This window comes from Saimiri boliviensis, chromosome X, assembly GCF_048565385.1.
Source record: "Saimiri boliviensis isolate mSaiBol1 chromosome X, mSaiBol1.pri, whole genome shotgun sequence".
Lineage (NCBI taxonomy): Eukaryota > Metazoa > Chordata > Mammalia > Primates > Cebidae > Saimiri > Saimiri boliviensis.
The window spans coordinates 84210647-84232429 of record NC_133470.1 but is presented as its reverse complement, the minus strand read 5'-3'; the positions used below and the strand labels follow the sequence as shown (position 1 = coordinate 84232429).

Genomic DNA, 21783 nt, shown 5'->3' with positions numbered 1-21783 from the left:
CGTGTAGGGCTGCAAGATTCCTTGGGTGCCCGTCTGGGCTCCAGGGCCCCCACCCACCCGTGCAGGCTTGTGTGTGGATCTGCAAGAGGTACTCTGCCCTCTGGGCAGGTATGCGGCTGGAGGCGAGGACACGGGAGGGATTTCAGCCCACTCACTCCCCAGGAAAGTGTCCTTGTGCAGAGAATCCAGCCTGTGCAACCTTCTTGGGTACCCAGGCTTAGGCTGTATCCTCCCTCTGCCCAAAGTGGCTACAGAAAGTTCATTTAACACCCACTAGAGAGTGAGGAGACTCTAGGTGGAATTTCTTGTTTTTCTTTTTTTCTGAGACAGAGCCTTGCTCTGTGGTCCCAGGCTGGAGTGCAGTGGTGTGATGTCGGCTTACTGCAACCTCCACCTCCCAGGTTCAGGCAATTCTCCTGGCTCAGCCTCCCGAGTAGCTGGGATTACAGGAGTGCACCACCATGCCCAGCTAATTTTTTGTACTTTTAGTTAGAGAAGGGGGTTCACCATGTTGGCCAGACTGTTCTCTAACTCCTAACCTCAAGTGATCTGTCCTCCTCAGCCTCCGAAAGTGTTGAGATTACAGGCGTGAGCCACCACATGTGGCCCTGTAAGCAGAATTTTATGTGCCTGTCAGCCCCACCAGGCCAGTCAAGTGTGGCTTGGGGTCCAGGTCACATGAGGTAGCACTGACTAGGCAGCTGGGGAAGCTCCCAGTCTCCCAGCCTTCCTTGGTGGTGAAAGGGCCTCAGCCTTCCACATCTGAGGGACTGGTGTTTCTTTGTTGGAGAACTCTGTCACAATTTTACCTGGGCAGGAACCTTGGGAGGGGACACTCCCCAACTAGAACATGAAACCCTCCATTAGACCCAGAACTAGTGTACAATCTCACTGCACTCTAAGGGAAGAAACACAATGTCTGACTTAGTAGAAAATACCTGCAGCTGGGTGTGGTGGCTCTCATCTATAATCCTAGCTATTCAGGAGGCTGAGGCAGAAGAATTGCTTGAACCCAGGAGGCAGAAGTTGCAGTGAGCCAAGATTGTGCCATTGCACTCCAGCCTGGGTGACAGAGTAAGACTCCGTCTCAAGAAAAGAAAAAGCTGGGCGCAGTGGCTCAAGCCTGTAATCCCAGCACTTTGGGAGGCCGAGGCGGGTGGATCACGAGGTTGAGAGATCGAGACCATCCTGGTCAACATGGTGAAACCCCGTCTCTACTAAAAATACAAAAAATTAGCTGGGCATGGTGGTGCGTGCCTGTAATCTCAGCTACTCAGGAGGCTGAGGCAGGAGAATTGCCTGAACCCAGGAGGCGGAGGTTGCGGTGAGCCGAGATCGCGCCATTGCACTCCAACCTGGGTAACAAGAGCGAAACTCCGCCTCAAAAAAAAAAAAAAAAAAAATAGCGGCCACATCAACAAGAATTTTGAGGATTTGCCTTTTATTTAGAATGAGAACCCTAGGGAAATATGTGTAGGAGTGGATTATCAGGTGCTTACACTAAGAGAGTGAACCACGAGTCTCAGTGGGCTGGATGCACTGACAGGTGACCACTCACTACAGACTCGTTTCAATGTGTGTTCATGCAGATGGTGGTAACGCTAATAGTTCACTTGCCTAGGTGACTGAAGCTTCAACTCAATGGTGGCCTGCAGTTCATGGGTTTGGTGGACCTGGTATGAGGTAATGGAGGAAATCCAAAGGCTTAGGGAAAGACAAATGTTCGAGTAGATTCATCATATGCAAACGTTTCCCCCAACTGTGTTTTTTGGGAAGGTCCAGAAGATGCTGTCTTCACGGACACACTGAGATAAGCAGTAGTGTAGTAGCACCTGCATGCTTGTAGAGATCTGTGGTGCTCTCCTCTGTAGGCTATACTTAAGTGGACTCCCTGAGGGGTGACAGAACTGTGGTGTAAGGCCGGGTGCAGTGGCTCACAATTGTAATCCCAGCACTTTGGGAGGCCAAGGCAGGTGGATCACGAGGTCAGGGGTTGAAGACCAGACTGGCCAACATGGTGATACCCCATAAATACAAAAAATTACCTGGTCGTGGTGGCACGCACCTGTCATCCCAGCTACTCTGGAGGCTGAGACAGGAGAATCTCTCTTTTTTTTTTTTTTTTTTTTGAGACAGAGTTTCGCTCTTGTTACCCAGGCTGGAGTGCAATGGCGCGATCTTGGCTCACCGCAACCTCCGCCTCCTGGGTTCAGGCAATTCTCCTGCCTCAGCCTCCTGAGTAGCTGGGATTACAGGCACGCGCCACCACGCCCAGCTAATTTTTTGTATTTTTAGTAGAGACGGGGTTTCACCATGTTGACCAGGATGGTCTCGATCTCTTGACCTCGTGATCCACCCGCCTCGGCCTCCCAAAGTGCTGGGATTACAGGCTTGAGCCACCGCGCCCGGCTAGGAGAATCTCTTGAACCCAGGCGGCGGAGATTTTGGTGAGCGGAGATCACGCCATTGCACTCCAGCCTGGGCAACAAAGCAAGACTCCGTCTAAAAAAAATTTAAATTCAGAACTGTGGTGTAGAAGAGAGCATGTCACAACTCTAGTCTGTCCAAGACAAAGTGGCATGTCTATCATAAAGGTGAGCATGGACATTCAGTCAGAATGCCTTTGCCCACAGACATCTCTGGGAAGAGCTGACTGAGCGTGTCTCTAGGGATGAAACAGTGGTGAGCTACTACAGCATTGCTTGAGGTATAACCTGGAATGTTCTAGGTCTGGGACCCAAATACATGACTTTTTTTTTTTTTTTTTTTTTTTTTTTTTTTTTTTTTTTTTTTTTGAGACGGAGTTTCGCTCTTGTTACCCAGGCTGGAGTGCAATGGCGCGATCTCGGCTCACCGCAACCTCCGCCTCCTGGGCTCAGGCAATTCTCCTGCCTCAGCCTCCTGAGTAGCTGGGATTACAGGCACGCGCCACCACGCCCAGCTAGTTTTTTGTGTTTTTAGTAGAGACGGGGTTTCACTATGTTGACCAGGATGGTCTCGATCTCTCGACCTCGTGATCCACCCGCCTCGGCCTCCCAAAGTGCTGGGATTACAGGCGTGAGCCACCGCGCCCGGCCTGACTTTTTTTTTTTTTTTTTTTTTTTGAGACAGAGTGTTGCTCTGTTGCCCAGGCTGGAGTGTAGTGGCATGAGATAAGGTCACTGCAACCTCCACTTCCCAGGATTCAAGTGATTCTCCTGCCTCAGCCTCCTGAGTAGCTGGGATTACAGGCTTGCCACACCACTGCCTGGCTAATTTTTGTCATTTTAGTAGAGACCGAGTTTCACCATGTTGGTCAGGCTGGTCTTGAACTCCTGACCTCATGATCTGCCCACCTTGTCCTCCCAAAGGGCTGAGATTACAGGCGTGAGCCACCGAGCTCAGCCATTTATGACTTTTTTGAGACAGAGTGTTGCTCTGTCACCCAGGCTGGAGTGCAGTGGTGCGATCTCAGCTCACTGCAATCTCTGCCTCCTGAGCTCAAGCGATCCTTTCACCTCAGCCTCCCGAGTAGGTGGGGTTAGAGTGTGCCACCACGCTTGGCTAATTTTTAATTTTTAATGTATGTAGAGGTGGTTTTTCGATATGCTGTGCAGGCTGGTCTCAAAATCCTGGACTCAAGTGATCCACCCACTTCTGCCTCTGAAAGTGCTGGGATTACAGGTGTGAGCCACCGCGCCCCGCCGCAATCCCTGACTTGTATTGCCCCAGTGGTGTTACAGCCTCGAACCCAGTCACCTAAGTCACCTCTGGGATCCAGAGACCCATGATGGAAAGAGAGGCTAGGTTCCCTTGGGAAGGACCTTGCACAATGGCTGCAAGTGCACACCAGAAACCGTCCCAAGCTTTTCTCAAAGGGACCTGCAGCCAGTTATTAAAGCGGCATATCATCCCGGAAAACAGGTCCGCTCGAGCTCCCGTCCTTCTGTGCAAGGACAGGAAGACATTGTTACCCCACCTGCAGAATGGTGGACAGACACCTCCAAACGCCACTTCCTCCAGGATGCCCTCCCGCTCTGCGCACCTTTCCCTATATGCTACCCCGTGGGCGGCTGGGGGCGGTCGTGCTTCCCCACGACCCGCAGACGCACCTCGAGGCACTCAGAGCACAGTGGAGTGGGAAGGGCGGCGGGGCGGCGGGGCGGCGGGGCGGCGTCCAAGCGAGAGCCGCTCACGGGAGGTGGCGCCCGAGACACAGCTGGCCGGGAGGGTGCGGGTCAGGGTGGGAGGAGCAGGCCTAGTGATGCCCCCGGAGTCTCCCAGGCTATAGATCTTTGTGGAGACTTCTCGGTCTCTTCCCCGCGACAATGTGCGAACCCTTGGTATCCAGGAAACGGGGATAAGGGGCACAGTTCCTAGCCCTGCCCCTCTGGTCGGGGAATGGGTCTAGAGGGCGACTCTGCTGCTCCGGCCTTCCGGGTTGACAAAGGAACGCCGGCCTAGGACCCGGTATGGCGCTTCACCGCCGGGCCCTCTAGCCTAGCAAGAGGCATGGAGCGCGTGTCCGCGACCCGCGCAAGCTCGGGGATACTTTCGCGGTCGCTGGGAGGCCCACCCAGGGTACTTTCCTTTTTTCCATTCTTGGAAATATACGTCTGTCATAGTTAACAGCAAAGCCTAGGGCAAGAGTTCTACGCCCAAGATGGCCAGCCGGAAACCGGCTTCTCGCGACCAGGTGGCGAAGCCCCATTCGTCAGCTGGCCGCCCGCAGCCCTGTACCCGGCCACCTCTCTACTCTGCGCATGTGCTAGGCTACGCCCGCGTCTATGGTCGTGACGTCTGACAGAGCGTCCATCCGCCTTCGCCAGGACTCTATGGTTCTTACGTGGGAAGATAGACCGTCTATATAAAGCACGCGCAGGCGTAGGAGCGCCTCTTTTCCTTCGGCACGGTAAGCGCGCTTGTGGTACCTGGCCGTGCCCTTGCAGGTTCTGACCGCTGGTTTTAGGCCTGTTCTCGTCTTCCGTTCCGACTCTCTCTTTCGTTGCAGCCACTGAAGATCCTGGTGTCGCTATGGGGCCGCCGCCCGCCGTTTGGTGAGTTTTTGAATCCATGTACTTTAACGACTGGGAAATGAGCGGGGAAAGAACTACCTTTGGCCCCTGAAAGCACCTGTGAGGTGGAGCCCCCTCTCCCCGCGGCGGCCCTGTCTTGGGAACTGACCCTGTGTTTTGCCTCACATCCCCCGATTCTTTTTCAGTCTTAAGTAGTATTGTCTGTTCCTTCGTTCCCGTGTCGATGTGGAAGCGACGTACCCCTCATATCTCCCCCTCTGTCCTGCAAGCTCACCGCGTTTTCGTACGCTAGATACCCTCTCGGGCCCTTTGTGTGCGTTCCCTGTCTTATTTCCGGGCGACGTGCCGCGTGCCTTCTCGGACGTGAAGGGCAGTCCGGGAAAAACAGATGCAGCCGCCTCGTGTGCCCGACAGGGGGCGGGCACCAGACGCCTTTCCACTCGGCTCGGAGGTGGATTTAGTGCCACGTGCCCAAAAGTCTTCAGTTTGGGTGACCTGAACTGTGGAATGATAATGCGGTGAATTTGTAGTACACAGTGTTTGAGAGAGCATTTTTAACTAGGAAAACTTGTTGCTAAGTGTTTACTTTCTAGGACGCGTACGACAAAGTAACGGGAAAAGGTAGCTTTTATGTTTCTACTTGGGTGCCCTCTGTGCTTTGGAGCTCATTTCCCTGAATGGAAGCAGCTTAGAAGTGGAGGTGCATTCCCTCGTTTGGGTTGATGGTTGAGTTTTCTGTGAACCTCACCTGACCTGGGTTTTTCCACTCCCCTGCAGTTACCGATATTGTAAGAACAAGCCGTACCCAAAGTCTCGCTTCTGCCGAGGTGTCCCTGGTAAGTAGTGGAAGAGCTGCTGCACTAGCTTGGCCCTACTGACCCAGCATCCGTCTGCGACACCCCCTGCACACTTACCCAATCCTTTTTTTAGATGCCAAGATTCGCATCTTTGACCTGGGGCGGAAGAAGGCAAAAGTGGACGAGTTTCCACTCTGTGGCCACATGGTATCAGATGAATATGAGCAGCTCTCCTCTGAAGGTAAGGCTGGATTCTCTGTGAATCACCCCCAGTTGTCCTCCTGCTCCCTCAGCCCCATTCGCATGCACTGCACAGGTATTGAGAGTTTGAGCCTTTTCCCAAAACTCAGCCAACACATTTCCCGCGAGCTGGAGATGGTCGTGGTGGATGTTTCTCTACTGTCTTCTCTCACTTTGCTGCTTCACTTCCCCTTACCTAGCCCTGGAGGCTGCCCGAATTTGTGCCAATAAGTACATGGTGAAAAGTTGTGGCAAAGATGGCTTTCATATCCGGGTGCGGCTCCACCCCTTCCACGTCATCCGCATCAACAAGATGTTGTCCTGTGCTGGGGCTGACAGGTGAGCTTGGTCTGGGGCTTTTGAAGGCAATTATCCCATAACTTGGAGTCTCTACATTATTAGGCTTGCATTAATTTGTCAGAGCATAGAGGTGGCCCCAGTGACTCAGCCACCATGGCTGACTACTAGAAAAGCCAGGACACAGCTGGCAAGTGACTTTCAGTGGTCACTCAGTAGGACTCCTTCCTATGGACTGTTGTGGACACAAGCAAAAAAGCACGAGTCTTAGCAACCTCTTAGTCACAGGTGAAGGGAAACACTTGTAGTGGGAATGGCTTTCCTTGCTTTGAGCTTGATGACAGCCATCTGCCAGCAAGCAGGTAGAGCTGGCAGAGGAGCTCAGTGGTGCCTTGCAGGGTGTATCAGTGGTTCTTGGGATCCTCTGCAGCCAATTAAGCCGACTGGGTTCCTTTCCTCATGGGGGCCCAGTGTGCAATGGCTGCAAACAGCAGCTTCCTTGGTAGTGTATGCAGCCTGTTTCTTGTATGGGTTGCTCTAAGGGACCTTGGAGACAGGCCTTCCAGATGTATGTTCATGTGTCTCACCTTGCCACTGCCCCAATGTAGGCTCCAAACAGGCATGCGAGGTGCCTTTGGAAAGCCCCAGGGCACTGTGGCCAGGGTTCACATTGGCCAAGTGATCATGTCCATCCGCACCAAGCTGCAGAACAAGGAGCATGTGATTGAGGCCCTGCGCAGGGCCAAGTTCAAGTTCCCTGGCCGCCAGAAGGTATGTGGTTCTGCAGCCCCCTTCTCCCACTTTACCTTGCCACAGGCCTCCTGACTCAGCTCTTTGCATTGCCCCCTAGATCCACATCTCAAAGAAGTGGGGCTTCACCAAGTTCAATGCCGATGAATTTGAAGACATGGTGGCTGAGAAGCGGCTCATTCCAGATGGCTGTGGGGTTAAGTACATCCCCAATCGTGGCCCTCTGGACAAGTGGCGGGCCCTGCACTCATGAGGGCTTCCACTGTGCTGTCCCCTCATAATATGAACCAATAAATGTACTTCTTGTCCACCTGTGTCTTTGTATCTGCATTCTTGAGGAGAAAGGAACTTCTCTGAGAACCTTGGAGTCATCATTGCCCTTTGACTTCAGAAACTGGTTAACAACTCAGCCCTGCTCATGAGGCAGCAAACCCTGCAAAGGGCTAGGGCTGGTGGCCTTGTGTCAGTTGTCTACTCTGGAACTTGACTGGGACCTCCCCAGGTCCTAGGCAGTAGGTTGAAAAGCATTGAAGTGCTTTTCATAAAGCACAGCTGCAGCAAAGCCTTGCAGTCACGGGCTGAAGTCAGCCTCGGATTGTGTTGCTTATTACAACACATGTGGATGAAGAGAGCCTGTGGACTAGAGGCTGACCAGCAGCAGCCTTTATTTAGCAAGGGTACATGTGTGTCATGCTGGGTGTGGTCTCAGCCATCTGATTTAGCTAAGTCTCCAGAATCATCCAAGTACTAATGGTGTCACCTGGGATTTGCCTATCTCTAGCAGCCTCCTGAGCCCCATGCACCTCCCCTTTCTAAAGCCTGCATTCCCAGATCCCTCACCACCATTTGGTCTGCGCTGACCTTTGTTCCTTTGTAACAAAAAGACCTGGGAACAGATGTGGCATGCTTTGGCCTGGGGATCCTGGATGTCTTGAGTTGAACAGTGATGACCTTTGGGGGAGCAGCAAAACAAGAAGAGTGCCACGTGTGTGGTCAGAGCATCTGGGCCCAGGGACAGGAACTCCAAAGGCTTCTGGTGCCAGAGCTGGGGTATGGTGGCCCACTTGGCCCCAGCCCCCAGCCTGTGGCTTCCAAGAGGCCTGTTTTTTTGTAATCTCAACAGCCATTTCTAAGGTTTTTAATTACCTTCATTTATTATTATTATTTTTGCCAAACATACCTGGGAACACCTTTATTGTTTACCTTGGGGCAATGGTTCCATACCATAAGTGTGATCAGAGTTAATACATGGCCTGTTAACTGCTCTTTTGGGCAGTGGCAGGTGGGGAGGGAGGGCTCGGCACATTGCATTTTACTCTGTCCTGCAGCCCCTTTCCTGGGGTTCCTGGGTTCAGATAGGAGCTTTCTAGGTTACATAACTGGTGCAGATTTTTTGTGTGCACCTGTTGCCTTAGCCAGCCTTAGCTGGACCTTGCCAGACAGGCAGAAGCCTGTGCCAGCCCAGACGACAGCACCTGGGTGGCGCAAGCACAGCTGCGTGGCGCTTATGACGGGCCTGACTGCAGTGCTCACTGGATTACAATGAGCTGAAACATTTCCCGGTGTTTGCTGGTTTCAGGGAAGTGGTTTGATGGAGTGGCTTAATCACCCTCCTTGTAGCTACTGGGGCTTCATGGTTTCCTGGTGATTCTTCCCAATCCACAATAAAGATGGCCCACTGGGATATGCACTAGTGCCATATCTCACCCATCGGGAGTTTTGTTCTTAGTAACTTTCTTTGTCATAGAAAGTCTTGATTCCTGGCCGGGCATGGTGGCTCACACCTATAATCCCAGCACTTTGGGAGGCCGAGACGGGTGGATCACGAGGTCAAGAGATCGAGACCATCCTGGTCAACATGGTGAAACCCCATCTCTACTAAAAATACAAAAATTAGCTGGGCATGGTGGTGCACGCCTGTAGTCCTAGCTACTCGGGAGGCTGAGGCAGGAGTATTGCCTGAACCCAGGAGGCGGAGGTTGCGGTGAGCCGAGATCGGGCCATTGCACTCTAGCCTGGGTAACGAGCGAAACTCCGTCTCAAAAAAAAAAAAAGAAAGTCTTGATTCCTCTTTCTGAGCCCTCCCTTCCCCTCCCCCAACCCGGAGCCCACTTTGTCTCCACTCCTGATACTAGACTACCTGGCAGGTAGCATGAGTCCAGCCTTGGATACTCTGGTTTCCTCTCCTAATCTAGACACAAGCCCAACCAAAGAACAAGAGGCAAATCAAAGAAAAGATGGAGGCGGACTGCAGTCACAGGGTTGGATAGACGGGGGGAGGCTGGGGTTTGAGTCCTAAAAGGCAGCAGGCTCTAGAGGGGGGACACTTAGGTGGTAGGGCACAGCTGAGGGGGCAGGAGTGACAGCAGCAACAGAACAGCGAGACTGAGAGGCTGGACACTGTGCGCCTGGCTCAGCTTCAGCTCCACCTCCACGGGGTAGTGGTCACTGATGTTGAGGGCCTGGGAGTGGGTGGTGGTACAGTGTCAGTACTTGGGGCCGAGGGGCTTCCCGGTGACCCAGCTCCTGCCCTCCCTCCTTGGCCTCATCCCTTCACCTCCTCCTCGGTGAGCTGGAAGCTCGTGGGGAAGTCAAAGGCCGCCGCGGTGTGCAGCAGGCTCCGGCAGCGCTCCCCGTGCAGCACGATGCGGTCATAGGTGCAGTGGGTGCTGGCCCGCACCGTGGTGTCCTCCCCATCGGCAATCACCCAGTGGAAGCCTGGCTCCGTCCGCAGCTCCAGCTTGTCTAGGCGCTTTTTGGTCAGTGACGCACAGTCAGCATTGAAGTCCCCAAGCAGGATCACATCCTAAAGACAGAGCAGCCATCAGGCTGGCCACTGAGCCGCCCTATCGTCCCTCCCGTGCAAACTGCCCAGGCCTACCTACCTTGGTCTGCCAGTGCTGGGAGACCTCCAGAAACACATGGTAGAGGGCGTTCAGCTCCTTCTCCACGGCCTTAGGAGTGGTGTGCAGTGGAACCAACACCAGGCTGGGAAGCACTGCAAGGCCCAGGGACCGAGGGCTGCCATCCACTCCTGGCCCTTCTTCCCCAGTGGAGCCAGCCAGACCCCACCCTTCTGCTCCCACATACCAAGCCCACCCTTCTTCCCTTCCTACCCTTGCTGGGCAAAGAGAACTGGGCCACAAATGGCTCCCGGGCAAAGAGATCATCCTTGTCGTTATACACGTAGAAACTCAGGACCTGTGTTTTATGTGACCTAGGAGGACCAAGGGATGGGCAGCAGTGGCCCCACGTCACTGATTTTGGCTTGCAAGTGCCAAACGGCACTCAGGGAGGGGCCTGTCTCTCATCTTAACCCTCCACCAACATCTGCAATCTGGCACATCCCTCCTAGCCTGTCTCTAGAGCTTTAAAAAAATCAGACATAATTCATATGCCATAAAATTCACCTGCTTCAAGTATACAACTCGTTTTTTTTTTGGACATTCACAAGGCTGTGCAACTATTGCTACAATCAATTTTAAAACATCATCACCCATTACCCCTAAGAAAAACATAACATCCATTACCAGTTACTCGCCATTCTCCCTGCAACCGCTATCTCTTCTGTATCTTGTACATTTGCCTACTACTCTGGATATTTCATACAAATGAAATCAGATCATCTGTGGCCCTTCGGTTCCTGCAATGTATTCCACGTTCATCCATGCTGTGGCACGTGTCTGTGCTTCATCCCTCTTTCTGGCTGAATAATATTCCACGGACTGGGTACAGTACATTTTGTCATTTGGACACTTTGATGTCATCTTTTTTTTTGGAGACAGTGTCTCGCTCTGTTGCCCAGGCTGGAGTGCAATGGCACAATCATAGCTCACTGCAGCGTTGAACTCCTGGGCTCAAGTGATCCTGCCACGACAGCCCCCAAAGCGCGGGGATCACAGGCATGAGCCACTGTACCCTGCCCACCCAGTTATTTTGGAGCAAATACCAGACCTCATGAAATTTTATTTATATAAAGAATTAGTTCTTCCCTGCAGCCTGCCTCCCTTGCCCTCTGGATCCTGACTCCAAAGGGCTCCCCACCAGCCTGTCCTCCCAGGGACTTAGGAGCTCCGATCTACCTAAGGGCTATAAGTGGCCTGCACGGATCCTCTCGCCAGGAGCAGAAGCTACCACAGAAGAGAGGAGGAGGGACCCCATGTTTGTGCTTGGAGAAGGAGGGCCTCCTGCTCTATGGACACTCTGTTGGGGATCAAGGATGGGAAGAGCCCAGAACAAAAGGTGTTGAGAAGAGAAAGCATGCTAAGCAGGTGAGGCTGTCCCAGGATGGGGGGCCTATGGCCCTGGGGACTAATGAGCCACCTCACATTAGGGCCAAGGACGCCCCTCCACCCACTCCCCACTGCACTGCCAGCTCCATGCTTACCGATAGAAGTACACGTAGGTCTCCATGTAGGTGCTGCGCCCCAGCTGGGGGCTGCTCAGGGTGCTGTAGGGCCCAGAGCCATCAAATCTGCCGACAAAAGGGGAGGCAGGGTCAGGGCCTCGAGACTCTGGGTGCGCCCCTGATTAGACCCACAGAGCCTTCCTCACCGATTGAGTTCTCGAAGCAGGAGGGGGATGGCGCTGCCGGAAGAGTCCACCACCTCCTGCAGCACCGTGATGTCACAGCGAGCCAGGATCTGCCAGATACCGGGAAGGCCAGCCTGACTCAGTGCCAGCTGCCCTGAGAGGAGGCAGTGGGCCCAGGAAACTGGCACTGTTGTGGCCAAGAATGTTAAGGCTCACTGGCTGCAGCCCACAGAAAGCAGTAGGACTGGAAAGGCCCCAGAAGACTCATCCCACCCACACGCCGCCTGCTTCACAGAGGAAGCGACTGAGACCAATGGCAGCCAAGCCAAGCACCTGTGCTGCATCTCCACGCCACACCTCTTCCCTCTTCCTGTCCCCTCTTCTCTGGGACATACCCCTGGCCAGGCAGGGCTGGGGGCTTTGGGTCATGATTAGGGACACAGCTTCCCTGGAGCGATGAACCTACCCGCACTAAGGTGTCCATCACCTGCTCCCTGGCCACCTTGGCCAGCGTCAGCCGCTGGGCATTGAAGGCGCAGATGCGAAAAGCCTGGGCCCCATTGGCCAGGATGAGGAAGAGGAGTGCAGCTGGGTAGTGCATAGCTGCGTGTGGCTGCCGGGCGCCTCCCGGAATCCAGGCTGCGCCAGGGTACACTCTCAGCTGGGCTCAGTTTTGGCTCTGGAAGGGCAAGGATACCGAACAGAGAAAGTGGCACTAGCTGCTGCCCAGCACCAGCCTACCAGAGCTGCTGGCCCACAGGTTCCCAACCCTTCTCCCTGTGGCCACCTACTGATGTGTGCGTGTATGGCTTGACAGCATTTTGTTGTTGTTGTTGAAACGGTGTCTCACTCTGTTGCCAGTCTGGAGTGCAGTGGTGCAATCTCAGCTCACTGCAACCTCTGCCTCCCAGGTTCAAACGATTCTCCTGCCTCACCCTCCTGAGTGGCTGGGACTACTGGTGTACACCACCATGCCCAGCTAATTTTTTTTTTTTTTTGAGACAGAGTCTCACTCTGTCGCCAGGTGCCAGGCTGGAGTGCAATGGTACAATCTCGGCTGACTGCAAACTCCACCTCCCGGGTTCAAGCAATTCCCCTGCCTCATCCTCCCGAATAGCTGGGACTACAGGCGCATGCCACCAAGCCCAGCTAATTTTTGTATTTTTAGTAGAGACGGGGGTTTCACCATGTTGGCCAGGATAGTCTTGATCTCTTGACCTCATGATCCGCCTGCCTCGGCCTCCCATAGTGCTGGGATTAAAGGTGTGAGCCACTGTGCCCAGCCCTAATTTTTTTTTATTTTTAGTAGAGATGGGGTTTCACCATGTTGGCCACGATACTCTCTGATCTCTTGACCTCGTGATCCACCTGCCTCAGCCTCCCAAAGTGCTGGGATTGGCCGGGCGCGGTGGCTCAAGCCTGTAATCCCAGCACTTTGGGAGGTCGAGGCGGGTGGATCACGAGGTCAAGAGATCGAGACCATCCTGGTCAACATGGTGAAACCCCGTCACTACTAAAAATACAAAAAATTAGGTGGGCATGGTGGCGCGTGGCTGTAATCCCAGCTACTCAGGAGGCTGAGGCAGGAGAATTGCCTGAACCCAGGAGGTGGAGGTTGCAGTGAGCCGAGATCGCACCATTGCACTCCAGCCTGGGTAACAACAGCAAAACTCTGTCTCAAAAAATAAAAAAAGTGCTGGAGCCAGGCTTGGTGGCTCAAGCCTGTAATCCCAGCACTTTGGGAGGCCGAGGTGGGTGGATCACGAGGTCAAGAGATCGAGACCATCCTGGTCAACATGGTGAAACCCCGTCTCTACTAAAAATACAAAAAATTAGCTGGGCATGGTGGTGCGTGCCTGTAATCCCAGCTACTCAGGAGGCTGAGGCAGGAGAATTGCCTGAACCCAGGAGGCGGAGGTTGCGGTGAGCCGAGATCGCGCCATTGCACTCCAGCCTGGGTAACAAGAGTGAAACTCCGTCTCAAAAAAAAAAAAAAAAAGTGCTGAGATAACAGGCATGAGCCACTGTGCCCGGCCTGACGGCATCTTTTCATTTAAAAATTATTTTTGAGGCTGGGCACGGTGACTCAGGACTGTATTCCCAACACTTTGGGAGGTCGAGGCGGGTGGATGAGGTTAGGAGTTTGAGACCAGCCTGGCCAACATGCGGAAACCCCGTCTGTACTAAAATACAAAAATTAGCCAGGTCTGGTGGCGTGCACCTGTAATCCCAGCTACAAAGGAGGCTGAGACAAGAGAATCACTTGAACCTGGGAGGTGGAGGTTGCAGTGAAACGAGATTGCGCCACTGTACTCCGGCATACGTGACAGAGCGAGACTTCATCTCAAAGAAAAAAAAAATTCTTTTTGAGACAGAGTCTCACTCTGTGTCCCAGGCTGGAGTACAGTGGTGAGATCTTGGCTCACTGCAACCTCCGCCTCCCCGGTTCAAGCGATTCTTGTGCCTCAGCTTCCTGAGTAGTGGGATTACAGATGTGTGCCACCACGCCCGGCTAATATTTGTATTTTGTTGTTGTTGTTGTTGTTTTGAGACAGAGTCTCGCTCTGTCACCAGGCTGCAGTACAGTGGCGCAATCTCGACTCACTGAAACCTCTGCCTCCCTTGTTCAAGTGATTCTCCTGCCTCAGCTTCCCAAGTAACCGGGATTACAGGCATGTGCCGCCACGCCCAGGTAATTTTTGTATTTTTAGTACATACGGGGTTTCACCATGTTGGCCAGGATGGTCTCCATCTTCTGACCTTGTAATTTCCCCATCTTGGCCTCCCCAAGAGCTGGGATTACAGGCATGAGCCACAGTGCCTGGCTAATTTTTTTTTTTTTTTCATCCAACAAGAAGCCATAACTTTATTTATGATAGAAACAGTACAAATTTCAAACCAAGCTGCAGTTACTCCTTTGAGACACCAAAAAAAGTTGCTTTCAGATGGTTACATTGTTAATTCCATAATAGCATTTACAATATCATTACTGTTGTTCTTCAGGGCTCAGACTGCCTTTGCTCTCGACACATTTGCTTGTGACATGACCAATTCTATGTCTTTAACTTCTACACCTGTTTCATCGACCTCTTCCTCTTCACTCTCCTCTTGTACAGTTGGAGTCTGTGTGTTTTCTTGAATGTTTGAGACAGCTTCACCTTGAACTTTGAATTTCTCAGCAGCTGCTAGTTGTGCTTGCTGAGATAAATCTTCGATCTTGGCTTCCCCAAACACTATGTAGGTATCCGAAGCAGGGCTCTTGTAGACATCTGGTTTTGTGATGACAAAGAAGATATTCTTAGATTTCCGGATAGTGACTCTAGTAACTCCTGTAACCTGTCGAAGACCCAGTTTGGACATAGCCTTCCGTGCCTTCTTTTCACTTCGACTCTGTTTTGCTTTACTGACGGGTTCTTCATCTATCTCAGCTGCTGCCGCCAGCTGGGCTTGCTGTGTGGTTGCCTGGGTGGAGTCCTGTTCTTCAAGCTCTGGTACCGATTCATCACTGTCAGATTCTGTTCCAGATCCTGTCTCAGCCTGGGGCTGCGGCAACTCCTGCTCTGTAGCAGGGACGGTTTCTGTGGCTTCGCCGGGCATTTTGTGCAGGGAAGGCGGAATCAAGATGGCGGCAGAAAGAGGTTTTGTTTTTTTTTTTTTTTTTTTTTTTTTTTTTTTGAGACAGAGTTTCGCTCTTGTTGCCCAGGCTGGAGTGCAATGGCGTGATCTCGGCTCACCGCAACCTCCGCCTCCCAGGTTCAAGTGATTCTCCTGCCTCAGCTGGGATTACAGGCATGCGCCAACACGCCTGGCTAATTTTTTGTGTTTTTAGTAAAGACAGGGTTTCTCCCTGTTGGTTAGGCTGGTCTCGGACTCCCGACCTCAGGTGATCCGTCCTCCTTGGCCTCCCAAAGTGTTGGGATTACAAGTGTGAGTCATCGTGGTGCCCGGCCTAATTTTGTTTTGTTTTTGGTTTTGGTTTTGTTTGAGATGGAATCTGGCTCTGTCACCCAGGCTGGAGTGCAGTGTCGCGATCTCAGCTCACTGCAACCTCCGCCTCCTGGGTTCAAGCAATTCTCCTACCTCAGCCTCCCCAATAGCTGGGATGACAGGTGCGCACCACCACATCTGACTATTTTTTTGTATTTTTAGTAGAGACAGGGTTTCACCACGCAGGTCAGGCTTGTCTCGAACTCCTGACCTCATGATCCGGCCACCCTGGCCTCCCAAAGTGCTGGAATTACAGGTGTGAGCAACTACGCCTTGCCTTTTTTTTTTTTTTTTTTTTTTTTTTGAGACAGTCTCACACTGTCACCCAGGCTGGGGTGCAGTGGTTCAATCTCCACTTACTGCAACCTCCACCTCCCAGGTTCAACCAATTCTTCTGCCTCAGCCTCCTGAGTAGCTGGGACTACAGGTGCACACCACCATGCCCGGCTAATTTTGGTATTTTTAGTAAAGTCAGGGTTTCAGCGTATTGGCCAGGTTGGTCTCAAACTCCTGACCTCGTGATCCTTTGCCTCAGCCTCCCAAAGTGCTGGGATTACAGGTGTAAGCCACCGCACCTGGCTTAATTTTTGTATTTTTTTTTTTTTTTTTTTTTTGAGACAGAGTTTCACTCTTGTTACCCAGGCTGGAGTGCAATGGTGCGATCTCGGCTCACCGCAACCTCTGCCTCCCGGGTTCAGGCAATTCTCCTGCCTCAGCCTCCTGAGTAGCTGTGATTACAGGCATGCGCCACCATGCCCACCTAATTTTTTGTATTTTTAGTATAGATGGGGTTTCACCACATTGACCAGGATGGTCTCGATCTCTCGACCTCGTGATCCACCCGCCTCGGCCTCCCAAAGTGCTGGGATTACAGGCTTGAGCCACTGCGCCCGGCCCAATTTTTGTATTTTTTTTTTTTTTTTGAGATGGAGTTTCACTCTTGTTACCCAGGCTGGAGTGCAATGGCACGATCTCGGCTCACTGCAACCTCTGCCTCCTGGGTTCAGGCAATTCTCCTGCCTCAGCCTCCTGAGTAGCTGGGATTACAGGCACGCGCCACCATGCCCAGCTAATTTTTTGTATTTTTAGTAGAGACGGGGTTTCACCATGTTGACCAGGATGGTCTCGATTTCCCGACCTTGTGATCCACCCGCCTCGGCCTCCCAAAGTGCTGGGATTACAGGCTTGAGCCACCGCGCCCAGCCTAATTTTTGTATTTTTAATAGAGATGGAGTTTTGCCATGTTGACCAGGCTGGTCTCAAACTCTCGACCTCAGGTGATCTGCCCACCTTGGCCTCCCAAAGTGCTCGGATTATAGGCATGAGCCACCAAGCCTGGCCTCTTTTTTTAAATTGTGGCAAAATACACATAGCATAAAATGGACCACATTCATCTTTTTTTTTTTGAGACGGGAGTTTCGCTCTTGTTACCCAGGCTGGAGTGCAATGGCGCGATCTCGGCTCACTGCAACCTCCGCCTCCTGGGTTCAGGCAATTCTCCTGCCTCAGCCTCCTGAGCAGCTGGGATTACAGGCATGCGCCACCATGCCCAGCTAATTTTTTGTGTTTTTAGTAGAGACGGGGTTTCACCATGTTGACCAGGATGGTCTCGATCTCTTGATCTCGTGATCCACCCGCCTTGGCCTCCCAAAGTGCTGGGATTACAGGCTTGAGCCACCGCGCCCGGCCCCACATTCATCATTTTTAAGTGTATAGTTCAGTGGCATTAAGCACATTCATAGTGTTGTGTTATCACTGTCACCATTCATCCACAAAACTTTTTCACCTTCCCAAACTCTGTCCTCATTAACTACTGAACTCCCCATTCCCCTTCTTCTAGCCCTTGGCACTCACTATTCTACTGTCTGTGTCTGTGAACTTCCCTACTCTAGATCCCTAATAGAAGTGAACCACCCCCCACAAAAAAAAAAAAAAAAAAAAAAAAAAAAAAAAAAGAAGTGAAATCCGGCCAGGCGTGGTGGCTCACACCTGTAATCCCAGCACTTTGGGAGGCCGAGATGGGTGGATCACCTGAGGTCGGGCGTTCGAGACCAGCCTGACCAACATGGAGAAACCCTGTCTCTATTAAGAATACAAAAATTAGCCAGGCATGGTGGCAGATGCCTGTAATCCCAGCTACTTGGGAGGCTGAGGCAGGAGAATCACTTAAACCAGGAGGCAGAGGTTGCAGTGAGCCAAGATTGCGCCACTGCGCTCCAGCCTGGGCGACAGAGTGAAACTCCATCTCCAAAAAGATTAAAAAAGAAGAAGAATTAAAATCCTACACGGCCATTTGCGGTGGCTCATGCCTGTAATCCCAGCACTTTGGGAGGCTGAGACAGGCGGGTCACTTGAGGTCAGGAGTTTCAGACCAGCCTGGCCAACATGGTAAAACCCTGTTTTCTACAAAAAACACAAAAATTAGCTGGGCGTGGTGGCATGCACCTGTAATCACAGCTACTCAGGAGGCTGAGGCAGAAGAATCAGCTTAAACCCAGGAGGTGGAGGTTGTAGTGAGCCAAGATCTTGCCACTGCACTCCAGACTGGGCGACAGAGTGAGAGTCCGACTCAAAAAAAAGTGAAATCCTACAGCATTTGCCTTTCTGTGACTGGCTCATTTCACTGAGCAAAAAGTCCTCAAGGGTCATTCCTGTTGGAGCACATGTCAGAATTTCTTTCCTTTTCATGGCTGAATCATATTCCATTGTCTAGGTGTCTGGGTAGACCACATTTTGTTCATTCATTCATCCATCTGGTTTTCATTGTTGTTTTTTAAGTAGAGACGCAGTCTCACTATGCTGCCCAGACTGGTCTTGAACTCCTGGGCTCAAGCGATTCTCCTGCCTGAGCCTCCCAAAGTGCTGAGACTGCAGGAATGAGAGCCCTGGTGCCCCAGCCTCATGCATCTGTTGATGGTCCCTGAGTCGCATCTACCTTTTGGCTATTATGAATAGTACTGCTATGAATGTAGGGGTATACGTATCTGGAGTTCCTGATTTCAGTTCTCTTGGGTATATACTCAGAAGTGGAATTGCTGGGTCATATGAATTCTATTTTTAATTTTCTGAGGAACTCTCATATTGGTCTCCGTGGTGATCTGCACCATTTTACATTCCCACCAACAGTGCACAAGCGGCCAGGCTTATTCTTTTATTATTTATTTGAGACAAGGTCTTGCTCTGTCACCCGGATTGGAGTGCAATGGTGCCATCACGGCTCACTGCAGCCTTCTGAAGTCTATGTTTCCCAGGCTGGTCTCAAACTCCTGGACTCAAGTGATCTTCCTTCCTCAGCTTCTCAATGTGCTGGGATATTATAGGCCTGAGCCACTGCACCTGGCTCAGTCCACTTTTTCTTTTCTTTTTTTTGAGATAGCGTCTCATTCCATTTCTCAGGCAGAAGGGCAGTAAAGTGATCTTGGCTCACAGCAAACTCCACCTTCCAGGCTCAAGTGATCCTCTCCCCTCAGCCTTCTGAGTAGCTGGGACTACAGGTGCATGCTGCCGCACCAAGCTAATTTTTTTTTTTTTTTTTTGAGAAGGCGTTTCACTGTCACTTAGGCTGGACTGCAATGACGTGGTCTCAGCTGACTGCAACCTCTGCCTCCTGGGTTCGAGCGATTCTCCTTCCTCAGCTTCCCAAGTAGCTGGGACTACAGGCGTGTGCCACCACAGCCACCTTTTTTTTTTTTTTTTTTTTTTTTTGTATTTTTAGAAGAGATGGGGTTTCACCATGTTGGCCAGGCTGGTCTCGAACTCCTGACCTCGTGATCTACCCGCCTTGGCCTCCCAAAGTGCTGGGATTACAGGCTTGAGCCATCACGCCTGGCTTTTTTTTTTTTTGAGAGGGAGTCTCACTCTGTCTCCCAGGCTGGAATGCAGTGGTGCAATCTCGGCTCCCTACAACCTGCACCTCCCAAGTTCAAGCGAGTCTCCTGCCTCAGCCTCCTGAGTAGCTGGGATTACAGGCATGCACCACCACACCTGGCTAAGTTTTGTATTTTTAGTAGAGACAGGGTTTTACCATGTTGGCCCGGCTGGTCTCAAACTCCTGACCTCAAGTGACCCATCCGCCTCAGCCTCCTAAAGTGCTGGGATTCCAGGCGTGAGCCACCATGCCTGGCCAGCAAGCTAGAGACCCCAGTGCTTTTCACCTTCATTAGCAACTGCAGGAGCATCTTCGTTCATCTCTGCCTCCCTACTTGTGAGGTGTTCTCTTTAAGACAAACTCCCAGCAGTGAATTGCTGCATACAAGGGCATGTGCATGTAACCAGATCTCAGATATGGCCAAATATTCCCCATGGCAACCTGCGATGGGGCCTCTTTCCCCTATTCCTGTCACCACTGGGGAGCCCTTCTTGTTAATCTCAGCAGCTGGAGCCCGCCCCCTCCCCCCACCCCCCGGTTTATCTTTGTCTCATGCTCACCTGACCTTGCTGGGCTCAGCCCCTTGCTCCATGCCCTGTCCATGTGGCTTGCATCCTGAGGCATGAGTTCCTCTGCTCTGCCTGCTTTTCTCCACCACACTGTCACCTTCCCTTTGGCCTCAGTTCCTGCATCTCTGTCTCTGTCTCACCTTCCCTCTCTACTCTGTCTTTCCTTATCTGTCTCTCTGTTGCGGTGTCTCTCTCCTGGCTAGGTTTCATGTCTGTTTCTCCCTGACCACCTGCTCTGTCACTCATGCTAGTTTGGGTTCCCTGCCCTGGTGCCTATTCTGGGATATATGTGGGCATGTGGCCAGCTCTGGGCTGGTGCAGGCAGCCTTGGCGGCTCTGGTATCAGGGACCCCTACGAGGCCTACCAGCAAGAACCAGAGGGCAACTGTTCCTGACCTCCGCCCCAAACGCTGGCTGTCAACACAGCCTTGGCCGGAGCCATGGGGTTCCCTCCCCCTCCCGAGCCCTTTCCAGGCAGAAGGCAACTTCCTCCCTTCTTTCGTCTCTCCAGGGGGCTCCCATACCTGCTCAGAGCAGCTTGTCACCAACTCTGCCTCATCCTTAAGTGGATCTCGACACTCCAGAAGAGCAGCTCCTGCCTGGATAGGGTTAGGAAGGGGAAAAAGAGGAAGAGGCTGTGTTCCTGAGCCAGCCGGCCGGCCTAGAAGGGCCGGGCCGAGCCGGAGGCCCCACCCTGGCCGACAGCAGGCCCGCCCCGGCTCCGCCCCGCCGCCGGCCAGGAGGGCTAACGCCGCGCCTGGGAACTGCTGACCTGCCCGCCCACCTTCCCACCCAGATTACGCCTTCCCGGGCCAGCGGGACGCTACAGACCTGTGAGTCACTCAAGCGTGGCAGGCCAGCAGTCTCTGCGGCTGAGCAGCAGCAATCCCTTAATAAGCAGTTACCTGTGCCACCGCCCAGAGGCAAGGAGGCGCTGGCGCCTGAGTGAGACCCCAAGCTTCACTCGCCGAGCCCGTCGCTCAGCCCCCGGTCCAGGTACCGAGTCAGGAGCTGCTGGGGAAGGCGCAGTAGCTGAAAGTCGTGCCCAACGCTGTGAGACTGGGCACCCCAAGGACACGAGTCTTCTGTCCCTGTTCTCGGGTTCTGAGTCCCATTGTAGCTGCACACTCCTGAGTTAGGAGACCCAAAGTGAGGGACAGTTCGAACACGATCTGGCCATGGTCGTGAGGTCAAGGGGACTGAGGATCTGCTCCAGAGAGAAGGAGACCCAGAGATCTGGCAGTCCAACATCCCGGGATCTGTGAGCCGGCAGTGGGGTCGGATCCACTCAGCCCCGCATGGGATAGTTGCAGCGAATGGATTGGATGTGGTGATAGGCAGAAGGCTGGAAAAAATATTAAAAATCAATAAATTATGGTTTAAAAATAAAAAAAATGGAGGCCAGATGCAGTGGCTCAGCCTGTAATCCCAGCCCTTTGGAAGGCAGAGGCGGGAGGATCACCTGAAGTCAGGAGTTTGAGGCCAGCCTGACCAACATGGAGAAACCCTGTACCTACTAAAAATATGAAATTAGCCGGTCGTGGTAGCACAAGTCTGTAATCCCAGCTACTTGGGAGGTTGAGGCAGGAGAATTGCTTGAACCCGGGAGGCAGAGGTTGCAGGGAACCGAGATTGCGCCACTGCACTCCAGCCTGGGCAACAAAGTGAAACTCTGTCTCAAAAAATAAAAAATAAAAAATAAATAAAAAAACTGGGCCGGGTGAGGT

The 21783-nt window shown here is 52.5% G+C and overlaps 2 protein-coding genes, 1 non-coding gene and 1 pseudogene across 5 annotated transcripts in view; 2 read left to right on the top strand and 2 right to left on the bottom strand.

Moving 5' to 3' along the window:
• Positions 1 to 7409, top strand: part of RPL10 (ribosomal protein L10) — a 36523-nt gene extending 29114 nt beyond the window's left edge. Inside the window, exons 1-6 of one of the 2 annotated variants that reach the window (XM_010331792.3) lie at positions 4890 to 5036; positions 5793 to 5851; positions 5946 to 6053; positions 6253 to 6391; positions 6958 to 7120; positions 7200 to 7409. In XM_010331792.3, the coding sequence (XP_010330094.3) occupies positions 5014 to 5036; positions 5793 to 5851; positions 5946 to 6053; positions 6253 to 6391; positions 6958 to 7120; positions 7200 to 7352 (645 nt within the window). In that variant the 5' untranslated portion in view covers positions 4890 to 5013 and the 3' untranslated portion in view covers positions 7353 to 7409. Of the gene's footprint in view, positions 1 to 4889; positions 5037 to 5792; positions 5852 to 5945; positions 6054 to 6252; positions 6392 to 6957; positions 7121 to 7199 lie in introns of those variants that run through there. The other variant, XM_074391584.1, reaches the window with a different exon arrangement.
• LOC120361945 (small nucleolar RNA SNORA70) lies at positions 6774 to 6908 on the top strand. The gene has a single exon (XR_005577971.1). It is a non-coding gene; the product is annotated as a small nucleolar RNA SNORA70 (small nucleolar RNA).
• An 816-nt stretch (positions 7410 to 8225) lies between the features above and the next one.
• DNASE1L1 (deoxyribonuclease 1 like 1) lies at positions 8226 to 20783 on the bottom strand. Its single transcript, XM_003943907.4, has 8 exons — positions 20581 to 20783; positions 12099 to 12311; positions 11654 to 11742; positions 11487 to 11573; positions 10216 to 10316; positions 9985 to 10097; positions 9657 to 9905; positions 8226 to 9561 (listed from the first exon to the last, which is right to left on the bottom strand). The coding sequence occupies exons 2-8, from the start codon at positions 12231 to 12233 to the stop codon at positions 9427 to 9429; spliced, it is 909 nt and encodes a 302-aa protein (XP_003943956.1). The 5' UTR covers positions 12234 to 12311; positions 20581 to 20783; the 3' UTR covers positions 8226 to 9426.
• On the bottom strand, positions 14065 to 15294 carry LOC101040451 (nascent polypeptide-associated complex subunit alpha pseudogene; annotated as a pseudogene). The gene has a single exon (XR_012515609.1). The product of XR_012515609.1 is annotated as a nascent polypeptide-associated complex subunit alpha pseudogene (transcript).
• Positions 20784 to 21783: the final 1000 nt, after the last annotated feature.

Excerpts from the sequence above, each read along its gene's own strand:
- DNASE1L1 (XM_003943907.4), bottom strand. The coding sequence starts at position 12,233 with ATGCACTACCCAGCTGCACTCCTCTTCCTCATCCTGGCCAATGGGGCC. Across the intron at positions 11,574-11,653 it reads CTGCTTCGAGAACTCAATCG|ATTTGATGGCTCTGGGCCCT; the intron begins GTGAGGAAGGCT and ends TTTTGTCGGCAG. Across the intron at positions 9,906-9,984 it reads CCCAGCACTGGCAGACCAAG|GATGTGATCCTGCTTGGGGA; the intron begins GTAGGTAGGCCT and ends CTCTGTCTTTAG.